Genomic DNA, 18,190 nt, shown 5'->3' on the forward strand with positions numbered 1-18,190 from the left:
AGCTCATACATAGAGTCCAGACCTGCTTTAATTCTTCATGGCATAGATTTAACAAGGTGCTGGAAACATTCCTCAGAGATTTTGGTCCATAGTCACATGACAGCACCACACAGTTACTACACATTTATTGGCTACACATCCATGAGGTGACTCTCTGGAGTCCACCAAATCTCAAAAGTGCTCTATTGGGTTAGGATTCAATGACTGCAGAGGTTGTTTGAGTACAGTGAACCCCGTGTCATGTTCAAGAAACCAGTTTGCGTTGATTTGAGCTTTATGTCTCAGGTTATCCTGCTTCAAGCAGCTGTCTGAAGATGCGGTGATAAAAGGGTAATACTCAATTGATCCCAAGCAACCCAAATATCCATCCTTTTATTTTCTTTACACCAAATTCTGACCTTACCATCCAAAGGTAGCAACAGAAGTTGAACCTCATCAGACACGGCAACATTTTTCCAGAGTTCTGTTGTGCAACCTTGGTGAGCTTGTCTGAATTGTAGCCTCAGTTTCCTGTTCTAAGCTGACAAGAAATGGCACCCGGTGTGGTCTCCCTATTGTGTCAATGGGGCATTTTCACCCGAAGAACTGCAGCTCACTGCATATTTTCTCTTTTTCAAACAGTTTCTGAAATACGCTTACCAGCTACATTCATACATCTGCTGCATTCAAAGTTACTCTAATCACTTTTCTGCCTCATTCTAATGGTCTGTTTGAACCTCAGCAGGTCATCTGAATCTTCTTTACTTGCCTAAACTCATTGAGTTTGCTACCTTGTGATTGGATGGTTAGATATTTGTGTTACTGATCAGCTGACTAAAGTGGCCAGTGAGTGTAATTATGTCAGTATTTAACGGAGAGGGAGGAGAATGCATATAAATTGCACACTGGTCCTTAAATATAAAGAGGTTAATTTACAGAAAGGTCATTTTGCAGCTGGGTGGCCGTTGTTGATTCACATGCTTCAGAAGGATCATTTTGAAACAGAAAGAGCCTAAAAAAACATGAATAGCATAACAGTGAAATCCCTGCCTATAAAGCTCGTCATCTTGTGACCACCTTGAAAAAATTTTTTGTTAAGATGTACAAATATTAACAGCATGTCTATTTGGACGTTTTCCTTTAAATTATTTTGATTTGATTCAGGGAAGTAGAAAATCAGTGCTGACAGCCGCACTCTTCCTTTTGCAGGATGCAGACTCTGCATACTTCACTAAACCAAAGACCTCCTGAAAGCTGCGTCCTCAGGAAGAAACACTTCAATGTGTTCCTAAAGTTGGACTTTGGATTTTTTTTTTCCATCCAGAAGGAAGAATTCAAGGACATGACTGTTTAAAAGCTCAGTTTAAAAGCTCTTCTTGTCTCAGACATAGTCTGTTTTTCCCTTGGTTTTTTTTTTTTTTTTTTGGCCTAAAGAATGATTACAGATTTGAGTGACCTTTTGGATGACTAATAAAGTTTACTTCAAATTTTCTTTTGGGCCAGGTTGTTTAATGAAACATTAAACTGCTGTTTGATGAGCGATTTAAAAAAAAATATATATATTTTTAATTTTTTTATTGTAAGCATATGAAAGAGTAGAGGACTTAGAAAATTTACACTTCCTTTAAAGGGACAAGTAAAATTATCAACACAACATCACACCAAACACTATGCAGATACAGCAAGACCCAATCCAATGCACGTCTTCATAGAAGCTTAAAAATCCTTGTGAGGTTATTCTTTCACAAATCTTCTTGTAGGAGTCTTTGGAATCACGCTTGGGCACTCATACTCAGACTTCACCTGAATAACCAACCGTCTAATGAAATAACGTTCTTAATAGCCTACCAGTTTTGTCCAGGCCCTGGAATCACAATTTTAATGTGATGAGACTAAGTCTCAATTTTAGCTGTTTCTAAATCATGGTGAATTTACTGACAGTCACCTGTTTGTGTTTCATGCACTCTGCAGCTTCAGTTTTAATTATATATATTTTTAACATGTTTTTGAGACACAGAAAAACAACAACCACTATGTAAGTTTCAAAGACTTTTGAAATTGGTGTAAATTCTTGACCCTTATTCTTCATAACCTCTGAAATTCTTTGTGGCAAGCTTGATATCAACTTCCTTCCTATTGGTGTCAAGATTGACTCATAGTTTAAAAAAAAAAAAAGGCCTCAAAGACTAACTTCTTACAATGAGCAATTTGATGACACTTTGGTGCATTTTCAAGCATGATGGAAAACCATGTCTCTAGGCTAAAGTAATATTTAAATGGTTCAAATATCATCAAATTAACATTTTGGATCCATACACAAGAAATATGATACATTTGGTCTTTTGGGGTAAAAAGTGGGAACCCACAAGTTAATCAGCTTTGAACAATAACAAGGCAGGAATGGATCCCAATCAGTCGAGAAACCACAGAGTGTTTTAAAAATTATGAAGAAGAAGAATAAAGACTTTAAATATCACTCTCTAGGTTTAAATTTGAAAATACTAGAGAGGAAGTGATTACACAAGTGGTTACACTTTAACCACCTCTCATTATAGGTTGCGGTGTAGTTACTTAAATCATAAGTTTGTTGGTTGTGCATGTGTGTTGTTTTACAAGGAATGGAGTCCTGCACTGTATCTGCACTGAGCTGCTTCATAGCATTTTGTTTACTTGTCTGTTTAATTGGCTTCATTTTTGCGGATGCAGACTTCACTCTGCTTTGGGCAAGTCTGACAGGGCAAAGGCCAGGTGAGTGAAACAACCATCCCCCAGCACTGTGAGAAGTTTCTTATTAATAAAGAAGGGGCTCAGATTTGTGATCAAATGTGTATCTCTGCAAATGTTGGGGACAGTAAAAATTAAAAATAAAAAACCGTTAGGCTAAGTTTATAAGTCTAACTGACCCTGGCAAATTTTGGAAGAGATCATACATTTTTCTCTTATCAATTATTCACAAATGTTTTCATATCAGGGAGCAGTGGCAGTCAGAGGAGGCCTCCTCAGAGCCTGTTGATGTTACTAAGTGCAAAGTTATCCTAAAGGGAAAGCACAGACTGTCTGTCAGCCAAGGGTTTGTTTTATTAAGTAAATGTGTTTCTGTTTAGAACAATCTTTGATAGCAATGCGGTGATTTTTGTGAAGCTGAAATGTGATACCTTAAAGAGGGAAGTTGTGCCCAAGGATCACTGTTAAGGACAACAGCTACAGAGAGCTAAATTAGACTGAAAACCTGCACTGAGACCTGAAGTGTGAATTCATTCTGTACTGTGCTGTACTGAAGGGGATAAAACCGGGATTATACTGTACCATTATAACTAGGCCTGCCATGTTAATGTGTAAGCAGGAGTTTGATGTTGTAGCTAGTCAAATATAGGTCAAACTTTAACTATTTTTATGCTGTTAGATAGTTTTGTAAGGAGCACTTTAGTCTTCACCATAATTAGAAAGTAAAGCATGATGCATAGAGTATCATTAAAACTTACAGGAATCTGGCCTCTTGTACTTGAGTGTAACCAGTGGTTTCCAACTTGTTTTAAACTTTCTTTATTTCCATTCATGAAGACATCTCTTGATTTGACAGCTTAGCAATGATACACCTATCTCTTCGAGAGTTCTCTTGACTTGTTTAGATGTTACTGAAGGGAAAAAAGGAAAGGATACTGTGATCAGCCACTTTAGTTTTCATCTGTGGTCTTTCAGGCCTTTTTGGTATTTTTGAGATGGCCATCCTTCCATGTACACCCTGGACAATTTCAAATCAACAGTTAACCTAACCCCACTAATTGCATGTTTTTGACTTGTGGAGGGAAGCTTCAGTACCTGGAGAGAACCCATGCAAACATGGGCAGAACATGCAAACTCCACACAGAAAGGCCCCCACCAGATGGTGGAGTGAAACTTTATTTCCTTTTTACCGATGTACCAGATTATGGATTTGGCTGCTCCTTGGGTTTTTGCTATCTCTCTGAAAGTTTATAAAGACCAAAGAACTGTAGCAGGAAATGTTGACTGTTGTGGTTTGTGTCAACCAGAGAGGAAGCTGAAAGGGTTGGTGGTGTGGATCACTGGAGCATCCAGCGGTATTGGAGAAGAGCTGGCCTACCAGCTGGCAAAGTGCGGCTCACGTCTCATCCTGTCTGCCCGCCGTGAGGATGAGCTACACAGAGTGAAACGCCATTGCTTAGGTAAGATAAATTGTCAAATTATATCAAAGTAAAGTAGATTCCAGCCAAAAGAAACCCACTTAATGTGAAGGAACACTTAAGCTTGGGTACATGGACGTATATGGAGTATAACACATTAATAACATGCTAGGTTTCCATATGATGTCAGTTATAGTTTGTTCAGTTTTACTCAAAAGTGACTAAATGAATGCTTTTTGTCCTTTATTCTTTAAGAGACCTCTGAACTTAAGGATGAGGATATTCTTGTTCTTCCACTTGATTTGCTGGAGAGGAGGTCACATGAGACAAAAACAAAAACTGTGATTGGGTACTTTGGACACGTAAGCTCACTGCATAGTTTCATGAATTTTTTTGTTGTAGCATTAACAACTCATCTATAACATTCAAATACTGGGTTTGATTTACATAATAGAGACCACCTTTGTCTTATTTTAAAGACATCCTTTAATGGATGGTTGGTTTCACTTCACTTTGTGGATGTAGTTTAATTTTTCATTATTCAAGTCATTTTCTAAGAACCTGTGACAGTGTGTAAATTCAAGACTTTTTACTTTAACAAGGTGTAAAAACCTGGATAATGTATGCCATACATGAAAAAGGGATAAGGTAAAATATAGCAAAACGTATTTCCAGCTTTTACTGCAAAACCTTCCTTTTGTAGCACATGCAGAAGTCAGTTTGGAACCAGCATCCAAAATCTGTATCCTACAGCATTAATGCTGTGCTGTCACAGATATGCTTGTTACCTATGCTGTGTGCACCAATGCAGCCCCAGATGCTGACCTTTGGACTTGGTTCTCACAGTAAGCTTGGTTGTCTGTCTCCTTTTCTAGCCCGGACCATGTGTGGCACCCACGATTTCCAGGAACTATTTCAAATTTGGATTGATCAAACTGCAGTTATTAAATCCCCCTGTTAGCTGTGACATGTTCCACCACTTTTAAAGCCTAACACTGTTGTGCCCCTTTTACAAAAGCAGATCTACTGAGATGTATTCCAGCAGTCATCATCTGATCAGAGCCTTTTAACTGTTATTTTAAATCCACATGCACCATCTCTTCTGAGGTTGTAAACTCTCAGATAGCTACTCTGTTTTAAATGTCTGCTGAAAACAATGTTTTTTCTCCATAAACATTCACCCTTACAATTGTGATAGTTTTGATGAGACACGTGTCCTCTATTCAATAATAATAAAAAGACTAAAGCTTCCACTGAAACTAATAAAAACGAAACTAAAACTAAACATTTTCGCACAAAAAAAACTAAACTGAAACAACAAAATCCACTCTGAAAACTAACTGAATCAAAATAAAAACAAATTAGAAAGTACAAAACTATAGGTAACTGAAATAAATGAGATTTCAGATGTTCTTTTCTATCCCTCATCAGATTGATATACTCATTAACAATGGCGGTCGAAGTCAGCGCTCTCTGTTCTTGGAAACCAGCGTGGATGTGTGCCAGGCCTTGATGGAGCTCAACTTCTTCGGTACGGTCTCTCTAACCAAGCAGGTGCTGCCTCACATGACGCAGCGAGGCAGGGGGAGCATCGTGACTGTCAGCAGCCTCTTTGGCCTTACCGCTGCGCCTCTTGCAACAGGTGCCTCTGCTAGCAAGCATGCAGTTCAGGTGATGAGATTTCAGAAAGGAGATTATGACTTTTTTATTTCTCTTAATTCTTTTCAACTAAATGTATTAGTTGTTGGCTTGTGGGAACAGATCTGGATCTCTGCTGTATTATCCACAGGGTTTCTTTAATTCCCTTCGAACTGAGCTGACTGACTATCCAAAAATACTAATTAGCACAGTGTGTCCAGGGCCCGTCCAATCACAAATCGCCAAAAATGCCTTTACAGCAGAAATAAACAAGGTATTTTTTTTAGTTGATATGCCTAATATAACCATTTCAAAGCTATGTTTTAAGTAACAAGTTTTCCTCTCATTACTTCAAGCCTCCACCCACAGTTGGACATCTGAAGAGGATGCCAACAGATCGCTGTGTGCGTTTAATGCTAGTGGGAATTTCCAATGGTGTCAAGGAGATGTGGATCTCTCAGCAGCCCATGCTCCTGCTTTACTACACCTGGCAGTATGCGCCCACATTCGCCTGGTCCGTGTCCGACAGGTTGGGCAGAAAATGGGTGCAGAATTTCAAAGCTGGTCGGGTAGGTACAGAAAGTTTTTATGGTGCAAAATTCCCTTGTAGATATATTATTTACACATTAGTGTAGGTCTGAGAAATTCAAACATTACCATATTTTTACCAAATACTCTGATCAATATGAGTATATATTTGGGCTTTATGAGTTAGTAAAAATCTTTTTTCATAATATTCGTTTTACACATTTTGACTTGGTCAGGAGCATGCAGGTGAACATGCAGCTTTTTTCCACTTTACTTGGGGCACATCAGATGCTGCCGTTTCTTTCTGCAACATTTGTGCTGCTGCAGTATTCTGCAAGGTTAGCTGTGCTAGATTAGACCTGAGACTGGTGGGTTCTCACTGTGTGAACAGGCTGAAAATACTTGAATAAAGTTGAACTATGTGTGCAGCGCTGTCTCTTAACAGCTGGGAGGCTCTAGCTTCTACTGACCTTGGTTGAGTCTAATAAGAAGAAGGCAGTGGCTAGGGTATGACAGTGAGCATGACTACTTCCCCCTGGTGCTGGCTGGATAACTGACTGACCAGTGTGTCTGGTGGCCTCTGCTGGACAGTGACAGCTGAGGGCCATGCAGAAAGGTCATGCCACTACTGGCTAGCCATTGTGGATTCACTTGCTTGGGATGGAGGAGGATCATTTTGGGACCAAAAGAAAAAGAGGAAACACTATAAAGACTTACAGAATCTAAACATTCCTCTACAGTGAAATAGTTGGGCAATGTAAGGGGCATGCTTGTGACCAATAAAGTATCTCAAGATTTACAGATGTTAACATGATATATATTCAGACAATTTTCAACCTTGAATAAAATAATTTTTCATTTTTGGTGCAAATCAAGTGCTGACAGTTAGCGTCTTCTTTTGTAGGATGCAGACTCTGCGAACTTGACTAAACCGAAGACCTCCTGAAAATCACATCCTCAAGAGGAAATTGCATTCCTAATGTTGGACTTTGTATTTTTTTCTCCTTTTTTCAAAATTTCTGCTTTCATGTCATGTCACCTTGGGATGGCTGTTGCGGGCGATAAACTGGCGATGTATAAATGAAATTGAATTGAGTCTTGAAGTAAATATTTAGAGACATAACTGGTTTGAAAGCTCCGTGCCCTCTTCCTATCTTAAATGAAATGTTTGTAACCAATAATCAACTTGTGGTACACAGCCTTGAAGAATGGACAACAAGCTATAAAGACTATATTAAGAATGGCAATGTTTCTGCAACAACCCTTTAAATGCCTACAAAAATTGAGTTATGTTCAGTTTTCTCTATCCCGGCAAGTTTGTTTAATGAAAAACAGCTTTTGACAAGCTATTTTTATTGTAAGTATATACAGCTACACATATAAAAATTAACAATATGTACAAGAAACTGTGGACAGATTCATTCTAGATTGTAAACAAGTGAATTGTAAACAAAACAACAGCACTAAACACCATACGTGTACAGCGAGACATCCCCAAGGCACATCCTTGATATTCTTTAACAAAGCAATAAAATCCTCATTCCTTTTTGTGGAAAAGTGAGGGAGGATGGGAAGGGGGATCACATGAACATTAAAAAGTCGAATTAAACCAGAGGTATTTATTAGTCGTCTCCTGGAGAGGAGGGGTCTTAATTTATTCACTTTTCGTTTCAGCACAAACATTAATAAACACAAATGTCTGTGCTTTGGTGGCGATGCCACTGCTCCATCTCTCAAATTAATGTGAAGAATTAAGTTGGTTCCCATGCCGACTTGACACTTCACAAACTGAGTCAACAATTTAAAATGTAAAACTCCTGATTTAAGATTTCTCTTGACTTTGCTACAGTTCAAACATGAATTTCTGTGGTACTCCCACCTGAAAGATGGAACCACAGCTCAGAGGCAAGGAAAGTGAAGTGGGGCAGATGAGTAAATAGGGTATCCTAGAGGCGGATCGGCTGCCTGAACCGTTAGGTTTCTTAGCATGAAGGGGTGGGCCTGAATGCTGTACCGCTCCTCGTCATCATTAGTAGCATACAGAAGCTCCCAGGAGAGGTTTGCCCACTGGCCTCTCACCCCTTCTCCATTGAGACGGCCCACCTGTACAAGCTGCTCCTGAAGGGTCAGCACTCGCCCTGTGTAGGTACCCTGCACACAAGGACAGTCAAAATGTTACAAACTAACTAGTGGAACCAACTAAGCTGAACACATGGATTTATGAGAACCTTAAATTTTATGTCAACTGGATAATATACTGTAATTATAATTGTATATTTTGTAGCTTAGGTGTAAATGAGGCTTCGTTATGTCTTATTACCATTGTGAGATCATGTCCTAGTGAGAATAGAAAGGGCTTTTCCTGAAGAACGCTGTCATGCCAGCCTTTCTCTGTCACCAGGCCGATGTACCAGTCCCTTTCATATTCCTCCAGAGTGCTGAACAACTCTTCAGGGGACTCCATTGGCCCCAGGCTTGCTTGATCAAACAACAGCTTGAAACTGAACCTGAGGGCAAACAAAAGCATAAGGCAGAACTCTCATGGATGCTCTGGCTCAAATAAGTCTGGCTGATATATAGTAATCACAATCTAGAGGTCCTAACTGGCAATTTTACCTGAAAGCCTGAAGTGTGAGCTGGTAAAGTTCTTTACTTGAAGACAGCCACGCAAGTCCTTCTGTCCACGGTACATCTCCACAATACAGCCTGTACACATAACTAGGACTGGTGAAGGCAGACTCTGCCCCCAGTGAGATGAGACACGAAAGTGCAACATGAATATGCAGTTCCTTCAAAGCTTCATCTTCCTTGAGGGCTTTGGTCATGTCCTCTGAGGTTGCACCCTGCACAGCAGGCCCAAAGCGTCCCAAGGTAAATCGAAACCAATCCTCAGGAAATAAAGGCCTGAGAGACAGCAAGCGGGATGGTAGTAATGGTGCTGTCCTCCACCCTTTTGGTAGGTTGAATACCTCAGACTGGGGGCAGCTGAAGTTCAGATGTGGGAGAGAGCCAGACCTCTCACCGAATACCTCTGAGTTATGGCCTTTATCCACAGCTGGCATCCCAATACCCAGTCCCAGAGGCTGCAGTGGCTGCAGTGCAGAGAGGGCCATGTTTTCAAAAAGACTGTCCATCTCCACGGAGCCCGGCAGAGAGGCCCCCATCTGCAGGGTGGCGTGTCCAGACTGGGCTTCTGCAGTCACTAATGCAACTGTCCGTCTGGCTGGTTGAGGGCCAAATAAGTCATCCTCATCTGACCAGTCACCAAAGGAGGTCAAACTGGAGCTGTCCTGTCTGAACCTTATAGAAGACACATTTGACTCCACCATGACAGCCTCAGGTGGTTGGTTAGAAGTTGTCTGGGCTAACTGTGAAGACTGGGATTTCATCCCACCAACCGCTGACACTTCTTCACTGCTCCATAAAAATCCTTTATGTTTCTGCACACAATATCGCAGGAGCAACCAGATCAGAGCCTTCATGAAGTCATCCTGAAGTTTCCTCAAGTTGTCATGAGAGTCAATGATACCAGACAGCACATTTCGGGCATCAGAGTAGACCCGTACTGCAAGTGCAGCACACGGGGTGAGGGCATTGCCCCAATGCAGATTGAAGCCCTGGGTGAAGCCGAGCCGCTCAGGGCGTTCAAAAGCAGCTTCAAAAACCTCATCCACCCTCCGTGCCTCCACCGTGTGGCAAGACGTCTCCTGCAGCTCCAGGCCCTGTAACAAACACACCCCACCTTATGTAATCTTTTAGATTCTTACATAGATTATTAATAGACAATCAGAGGGATACAGTACCTTAATGTTGACAGTGCAGTAGCCATATCCCCTCTCCAAGATCATTATCCAAACCATGCGGTCCTGAAAGCGGCCAAGAAAATGCGAGCCTGGGGCTAATGAACCTGAAAATGGAGAGCGACTCATCAGTTATCCATACATCCAACATGTAAGGAGATGTGACTATGAGCACAGAACATAAAACATGTAGCACACATATGGGAGTCTTTCATTTTGTATCAGCTGTGCATCCCTCTGCTGACTACATGGATAACGTAGTTACTGGATGAGCTGCTTGGAGATGCATCCTGTACAATAGTACAGGAAGGTCGTGCTACTGATTTAACTGGCTGACTGCACAGAGATCTAAATATTAAATCTCTTCTTGTCCCCAGCTTTCCATTAGTCCCTAAAACTTTGCTCTTTTTGTACAAAGGTGGATTTTCATTTTCTGAGACAGAAGACAGACGTTTAATTCAACACAGATGAACAGCAGCAGCAAGGTGAAAGGAAGCTTTTGTTTTAACCTGACTAGTGCTCGCTTGGCTCAAGGATAATGTCATGTCCCATGCTGACATCTTAGAATAGTCCCAGCCGCTACCTCATGATGTGAAGTGACACACTGGGCAGATTTCTTTCCTGCTCACTGCACCACGGCCCCCAGTGTGAGCAAAGCAAAAGAACACTACAAACTGCCACCGTTTGACTGTGAGCTTCAGCCTAACAAGCAACTTTTCTGAATTATACATCACAGCCACAGCTTCCCTAGCTCAGAAAAAACAATAAGACTGACTGATTACATCACCTTGGTTTTATTCAGTCTTAAATCATCAGTCCATAAAAAACAAGTCCCTACTTGCATGTTCCCCCCTCCCTCTCTTTCCCCCACCTGATTGGGAAGAGAACAAAACCCGAGCAGCAGCTCAGTTTAGCCTTGGCGTATTACGCAGTTAATGGTGTGGAAATATTTGGATGTAATGAATAGAGACCCAAGCTTTTTTTTTTTTTCCAGGGTCACTTCACAGAAAGCTCAACTGGATCACGTAAGTTCACATTACTGCCCGTAGTCCAAAAAGTCTGCTCACAACAGAATTCCTCTTACTGTGTAACCGTATGAAATGATGCTTCACTGCTTTCAGATCTGCATACAGTCCCCATTTGACCCATACAAGAGTTCAGTTGCTGCAATTACAGCCCACGTCAAAACACACTGTTGTAAAAAACATATATATATATACTTTTTTTTCTATATAAGGTGACCTCTGTTTACCGAGAGCTGTAAAAAGAAAAACTTAATGGAGAAAAATACTGTGTGTGTTGTAAGTTAAGCAAAACCAACTTTTAAGACAGATTTAAATTTAGATACTGTGACTGATTAGTTAATAATTAACAGGTTTCAGGTGCTTCATAAAGGAAGTGAACACTATTAGCTGTCCAATTTAGATGCCATGACGGGTTTTGTCATTATCTTAATTAGGGCTGTTCGACATAACGTTATACATCGGATGACGATATAAAAACGTCTATCGTTTCATTTTACGCTATCGTTTATTGCGTGGTGTCGCAAAATAAACGTTTATGGCAATATTTTTTCATGGTTTTGATGGTCACTGTAGTGGCTATATTAATTTCTTACAGTTCTCTCTTTCTCTTATATTTAATATAACCACACTATGGACAGACAAGTGCCTGTTTTTATGTGTTGTCATTAGTAACAAAGACGGTAAAACCACTGCGTGTCCGCTTGTTTATTTTCCACATAAACCTTTCACAATAAAGCTCAAGATCCTGTTGAGACTTTTCAAAATAAACTGAATCACATAAAAGAGTATGCAGAATATTAACGGATGAGAAGCAAAAAAGAGCCGTCAGGTGCTAAAAAATAAACCTTAGACTCAAATGTTAGAACAGGCTTTTCCCTGCAGCACGCTGTGTAATAAATACTCACAAAGCAAACAGCGGCCTTTACAACTTATGTCACAAAATATATAGTTTCATGTATCACCAGCTAGAAACACTTCACGCAAGTCGAGCTGCCCGAGATTCACAGAATTTACTGAAAATGTTAAATTTTTGTGATTTATATCATTATCGAACGATAGATGTCTTAATATCGGGATATGAGATTTTGGTCATATCGCACAGCCCTAATCTTAATGCTACAATTGTATTTTTCTAACACATAGATTTTGTATCAGCAGCTTATTTATTAAGAAAAGAAAAAAAAAATTCAGGCACGAACAACTAACCCAGTGACCCTCTTGCAAAGGCCGTCCTCAGAGCACAGGCAAGACTTCCACTCATTTGCTGGTAGAAGACAGAATCCGGGCAGGGACAGGCAGTGCCCACGGGTCCTGGCCAGCTTCGCTGAGGCCTGGGAAACCCCACAAGGAAGATGGGCAGAGTGAACAGGGGCAGCAAAGGGGCAGAGAGCAGGGCAGAGACGATCACCACAGCCAGGACCAGAGGGCATAGGGAGGCGTTCAGAGCCAGGAGAGTTCCAGCCGACTGACGGCGCTGCTTCTTCTCTGTCCAAGATGTCACCAACACAGTCAGGGTGAATTTCAGCTTGGCTAGAAACTGGGTTACTCTGTCAAACAGGAGGCCCACCTGTAGCCAAAAGACAACAGCAAACATGAAGCGAAATCATACATGTCCAATATGCAGGCATTAAATTTATGGCTGTGTGGCTATTTTAACTCTCTTTCCCAAAAGGGCAAAAGCTGATGACCTCCCCCTTTACCCCTAATGCTGAGTTCTGACACCTCAGTATATCAATAAAGATATGATTTGATGAGCATCAGATTAGTTTCAGGGTTTTTCAAGGGTAGCTGCACAGGCAGAGATCCACCCTCACTAATTTCTGATGCACACCCAGTCATTTTGTTTCACACGCAGGCCTGAAATATGACTGAAAGCACTCAGTTCAAAAAAGTGCTTCAAATGTTAGTCCTAGTAGGCTTTCAATGGCAAATTAGTTAATATATATATTTTATGAGGTGTCAGAGGAACATTTCATATAATCAGTACAAAAACAATGTCAAAAAAAACTGAGGATAACGTGTCAAATGAATCAATCTGCAACAGCAGGGGTCAGAACACTTAAGTCCTCCAGCATTAAACTTTGTAAAGTTGGTTGCAGGTTAATGCAGAAGCCGCAAAGCATGGTCCCAATACCTCTTCTTACCGGTTGTGGGTTCAGGGGACCCTGGTTTACTTTTTTTTATTTTTTTTTGGAACAAAGCGCTCCAGCTTCTATTCAGCTTTTTTTAGTTTGGAAAACCCTGCCAGGAACTACTGCCCCAGACAACACAGCTTCTAGGGCTTAGGGTCAGCAGAACACACAAACCTTAGCACTGTGTTAAAGGTGAGTCTTCAGGGGAACTTCAAAACAGAGCTAATGCTCCATTACATCAAAGGGAGCTCGTTGAGGCTGTTTGTGCATATGATCAGGATCCCTCCTGAGTGTCTTGCTTTGGAGGTTTACCAGGCACACTAAGCACTTTCCAAGATGCAGACCATAGGGAAAACACAGAACTTACCAGAGCTATGGATATATATAGCCTGATAGTGTATATTCTTAATTCTCCAGGAGGAGGTAGAAAACACTGTTGACGAAAAAGATGTCCAAAATACCCTGCTTGGCCATTCATTATCAAAGCTAGTAACATGTTGAGAGCTGATTTGAAATGAGGCACTTGCATTTGGAAGCTGCTGCTTCTATCCCTGATCTCTAATGTTATTTTCTTCTCAATATCAACAACCGACAACAAAACAAGCCACACTGAGTTATTCAACTCAGGGCAAGTAGAAAAATACAAAGATGCCCCAATCTGGATAGTAAAGAGTTATTTGTGCTGGTCAAAGCACAGATAATTGTGACATTTTTCACTGTTTTATATTTAAGGGTCAGATTTTAAAGCGTGCACTGAAGAACTTATGGTGGGTGAAAACTTTGACCTCACCAGAAGAAGCTGAACTCCGGTACCCAAGTCATCCCACCCTGGCAGCACATTGTTTCCAGCTGCAAGCCGCACCAAGATCACCACCACCATTTGGAGCAGAGCATCTTCTGAACTCTGCCATCCCTGCATAACAACAATAATAAAGAGAAGCTGTTAAAATCAAGCAAGAGGCGCTCACTGATTAATACATTTTTATTTTCATTTTGATAAAAGGAAAGGATAAATAACTGTCAAGAGGACCCGTTTTTCCAGTGTCACCCTTTTCAGTCTTCTTTTGACAAAGATCTGTTATTTAGGTTGTTGCCCAGTTTAAAATCTCCCCAAAATTGCTTTACAAGTTTTTATTATTTTGACTGTGAGCAAGCATAAATGTTAAGTATACCACTCGAAAGGCTCGAGTAAATCCCACGCTCAGGGAAACCGTGTGGAGCAGCTGCAGAGACTTATCCATAGCCAGGAAAGCAATCATTGCAAATGGAAACACTGTGAAGTAAAACACACACAGATCAAACACATTCAAATACAGTTATTCTCACACTTGAGAAAACTTAACACTGGACAAAAGGTGACTTCCAATATGTATTATAAAAACCTCAAAACCTCACCCAGGTAAATAAGGACTCTTCTGATTGCAGCAGCAATGTACAGTCCTCTGTTCCTCTGTTTAAAAATGTGCACATTGGACATCCCTTTAGGGTACAGGGGATTGAGGAACACCCCTCCAAATACATAGGCCCCTTGGATCTCTCTGAGAGCCCAGCAGAGGCAGAACAGTATGAGGAGGAGGTAACTGACAGGAGCCTGGGGTCCTGTAATCAGGCTGCGGGACTGAGCTGATCCGATGAAGTGATGCAAAACGCCTGCCTCTACCATTGCCACCAGTAGCAAGCTCAAATATAGCAGTACTTCCCTGCAGCCTAGATTCCAGCCAAAGGAAGTTGGAGGAGGAGGTGACGGCCCCCCTCTGAGCAATTCGCGGTCCCCAAAGGCTGACCTGGAACCTCTGCAGAGTGTGCCAACCTGGCTGAGATCCAGACTCAAGAGAAATCCCATAGCAGTGGAGAGGAGAACCACACCAAGTGTTGATGGGATGAAGTAATTACATACAGCTACGCCAGCGGATACACCAAACATCAACAGCAGCCTGTGAGACAGTACACACACACAGACACACAAAAAAATTAGGGCTGATGATAAACAGGGTAATAAAACACTGCCAGTGGAACCATTTAATCTGATTCATCCATCCGTCCATTCTCTTGCGCTTATCCTTATCAGGATCGTGGAGGCGGCTGAAGCCTAGCCTAGCTATCATAGGGAGAGAGGCGTGGCACACCCTGGACAGGTTGCCAGTCTGATATAGGGCTAACACAGAGAGACAGATAGTCATTTCACATTCCCATTCACACCTATGGGCAATTTAGAAATGTTATCTAGTTTTACCTTCTGAGCTACCATAATTTCTTTTGTTTTGCTTCTTTTTCTTTTGGATGCTCCCTTCAGGGGTCAAAACAGCAGATGATCTGCCACCATTTCATCCAGTTCTTAGCATCTTTTATTGTTACACCAACACTCAGCACAAATGCATACCTCATCTTACAATACTGAAATGCTAAACAGAGTTTGTCCACTTTAATCTCAGGATATAGAATGACCCACATGACTTTTTTACAATATTATTGTTTCAAAAGTGAAAACAAATGATATAATTTTTCAATTGTAGTTTGATGTCAGCTAATCGTTTCACTGGTACCTGAGGTTGCTGGACATGGGTGAGCCTCCTAAGCCAAACACAAGAGTCTGCTCCATGCCCCAGAGGAGCAGAGCATCCAGGGGAGGCAGGATACCAAACGCCCACAGCAGAGGTAGAAAGAGGAACAGCACGTGGAGAACCTGGCTGGCCAGATGGAGCTCAGGGACAGCATCAGAGTACCTATAATCACAGCAACATGTCAGAATTATTATGACAGAAAACACAAAGTACTTTAATAAAATCATTAATTTTGTCACTCACCTATCAGCCAAATCCACAGCGATGAAAATAAAAATGTAAAGAGGCCGCGTGAGTGGGGTTATCTCATAAGTATCCTGTGCCTGAAAAGTGGCTGTCTCTGTAGCTGTATTTACAATGAGAGAATATTCAGCTATACACAGCGTCACCCAACTCAGGACGAAGACCACCAGAGATGCACCAATACTGCCATAAAGAGCAGTGAGTCTGCCAAGGAACACATACCATGTCCCAAAGCCACAGAGCACCCCAGCTAGCACTGTATGCAGCACCACATTAAGCCCAAAACGCTTTCCAGGAGCAATGAATCGAACAGTCTCTGTGCTGACACAGTGGGTAAATTCCACTTCTTCTTCATCAACAAGGATGTTGGATGCACCAAGTCTCTCCACTGTGCCGCTCCTCCGTGCAGCATACAGCGCCAGGGCCTGGACACCCGCCGCAGCCCCACACATAAGTATACCAGAGAGCACCGCAGCATGGAGCTCCTGAAGCAGCTGCAACTGACTGAGCAGGGTCCCGAAGCCCCCAAAAAGCCATGGTGTCAAGAACAACACTGCTTGATTGACATATACATAAGGTGGGGCACAGTAGCCCAACTTGAAGCGTGGACCCCCCAACACAGTCTGGGGGAAGCGCTTCCAGAAGAACTCCTGCTTGTACTCATTAAGAAGGGGCACATCTGGCCCCATTCTGACCATTCCCAAAAGGGTGGTAGGTCATCTCCACACACCTGAAGGAGAGTTTCCATTCATCATCATCTCAGAAACAGTGAAGCACCCTGCAATGGAGGAACAATTAATGAACAAAGTTTAGATGCACTAATAAGACAAAGAAACCATACAATAGGAGCTCCATCCTGTGCTTTTTTGTAGTCTCATTACACAAATTAGAGCTAAATAAGCCACAACAAATATATTTTTCACAGTGAAGTACATTCATCATCATTATTTGAGAATACCTTCCTCCAGCTCAGGTAAATGTTACTCCTTACAACCACACTATTATTATAATTTTTAAAGCTGTTTATCTACAACAGCACATCAATGGGTCACATTTTCCATCAGGGGAAACTCAATTTTAAGACACCACGTAAAATCACAGCTTAATAATGTGCAGCACAAAAAGGAATGGCAAACAAGAGCCACAGCTAGTCAGTTGCCAGGAAAACAAAACACAGCAACAGTAGCTTGTGGGTGCGCTTACGTGGGCTAACCTGCTAAGCTAGCAGGGATAATCATAAGTCTCGCTTCACAAAATTAAACCAGGTAAAAGAACACTGAGCACTGGGCATAGTTTTTGTCCCTTTATTTCAGCTAGCTCTATTACTGTTAGCTAACGAAGGCACCAAGTATTTTCATCTTGACTATGTGCTAGATTACTATTATTAACAGGTGAATAACAGCTGGTTGGCCACAATGTGAGATACACTTACCGTTAACAGCCGAATAGCCAACTGCAGACAGTTTTGTCTTTTTTAGTATTTGAAGATGTAATAAGGTAATATTATGGAGAAACGGGCGGAAATTGCCAACATTACCGTTAGCTACCAGCTAACCATTAGAAAGCCAGGCAACATCGGCATGATACACAGCCAGATTCTAACCAATGAGAGTTGAGGAAAGAAGAGCGCGGCGCCTCTGATTGGCTTAAACCGTATAATCCCCGCCCATTCAACTCAAGGGCTCTGCCACATACCATGGACGGTCTGTGCCACACACACAACTATTAATACAAAAAGGAACATATTTTTGAAAAGAGTTTTCACTTTAAGGGGAATATTTATTCACCACACATCGTTGAAAAAAACCGACTTCTATAAGCCGACAGACACTTATAATAATATGCACACTTGGAAAAACATCTGTAATGTTTAAAAAAGCTTTAATTACAGGTATCAGAAAGTTCAACACGGTCTAAATTCTCTTAGGCTCTTTCTTGTAATTTACAAATCCTGGTGCATTTTACTTTATATAGTAACCATTGTGTAGTATTTTAGCTTTTCTTGGCACAGTATCTTCCTATTTATTTATTTATTTTTTCCATTTTTGTTTTTCCAGAATATTTCTAATTCATATTTTATTTGTGTCCCTTGTACTGTGGTAACGAGTGATTTTCCCCAGTGTGGAATTAAATAGTCTCTAT

General features: G+C 41.2%; 3 protein-coding genes across 3 annotated transcripts in view; 2 read left to right on the forward strand and 1 right to left on the reverse strand.

Annotated features, from left to right (window-relative positions):
* dhrs7 (dehydrogenase/reductase (SDR family) member 7) overlaps positions 1 to 1,470 on the forward strand; it is a 4,604-nt gene extending 3,134 nt beyond the window's left edge. Inside the window, exon 7 of the mRNA XM_005723979.1 lies at positions 1,189 to 1,470. Coding sequence (XP_005724036.1) covers positions 1,189 to 1,230 — 42 coding nt within the window. The 3' untranslated portion in view covers positions 1,231 to 1,470. The remainder of the gene's footprint in view (positions 1 to 1,188) is intronic.
* A 4,024-nt stretch (positions 1,471 to 5,494) lies between these two features.
* LOC102194004 (dehydrogenase/reductase SDR family member 7-like) lies at positions 5,495 to 7,478 on the forward strand. Its single transcript, XM_013908460.1, has 4 exons — positions 5,495 to 5,792; positions 5,911 to 6,033; positions 6,116 to 6,328; positions 7,192 to 7,478. Exons 1-4 carry the CDS (start codon positions 5,517 to 5,519, stop codon positions 7,231 to 7,233), a joined length of 654 nt encoding a protein of 217 aa, XP_013763914.1. The 5' UTR covers positions 5,495 to 5,516; the 3' UTR covers positions 7,234 to 7,478.
* Positions 7,479 to 7,592: 114 nt separating this feature from the next.
* pcnx4 (pecanex 4) lies at positions 7,593 to 17,644 on the reverse strand. Its single transcript, XM_005723980.1, has 11 exons — positions 17,481 to 17,644; positions 16,049 to 16,826; positions 15,788 to 15,967; positions 14,640 to 15,178; positions 14,417 to 14,517; positions 14,035 to 14,157; positions 12,319 to 12,679; positions 10,091 to 10,194; positions 8,904 to 10,009; positions 8,608 to 8,794; positions 7,593 to 8,438 (listed from the first exon to the last, which is right to left on the reverse strand). Exons 2-11 carry the CDS (start codon positions 16,744 to 16,746, stop codon positions 8,187 to 8,189), a joined length of 3,651 nt encoding a protein of 1,216 aa, XP_005724037.1. The 5' UTR covers positions 16,747 to 16,826; positions 17,481 to 17,644; the 3' UTR covers positions 7,593 to 8,186.
* Between the last annotated feature and the right edge of the window lie 546 nt (positions 17,645 to 18,190).

This window comes from Pundamilia nyererei, unplaced genomic scaffold (genome assembly GCF_000239375.1).
Source record: "Pundamilia nyererei isolate P.nyererei 1_Seehausen unplaced genomic scaffold, PunNye1.0 scaffold00010, whole genome shotgun sequence".
Lineage (NCBI taxonomy): Eukaryota > Metazoa > Chordata > Actinopteri > Cichliformes > Cichlidae > Pundamilia > Pundamilia nyererei.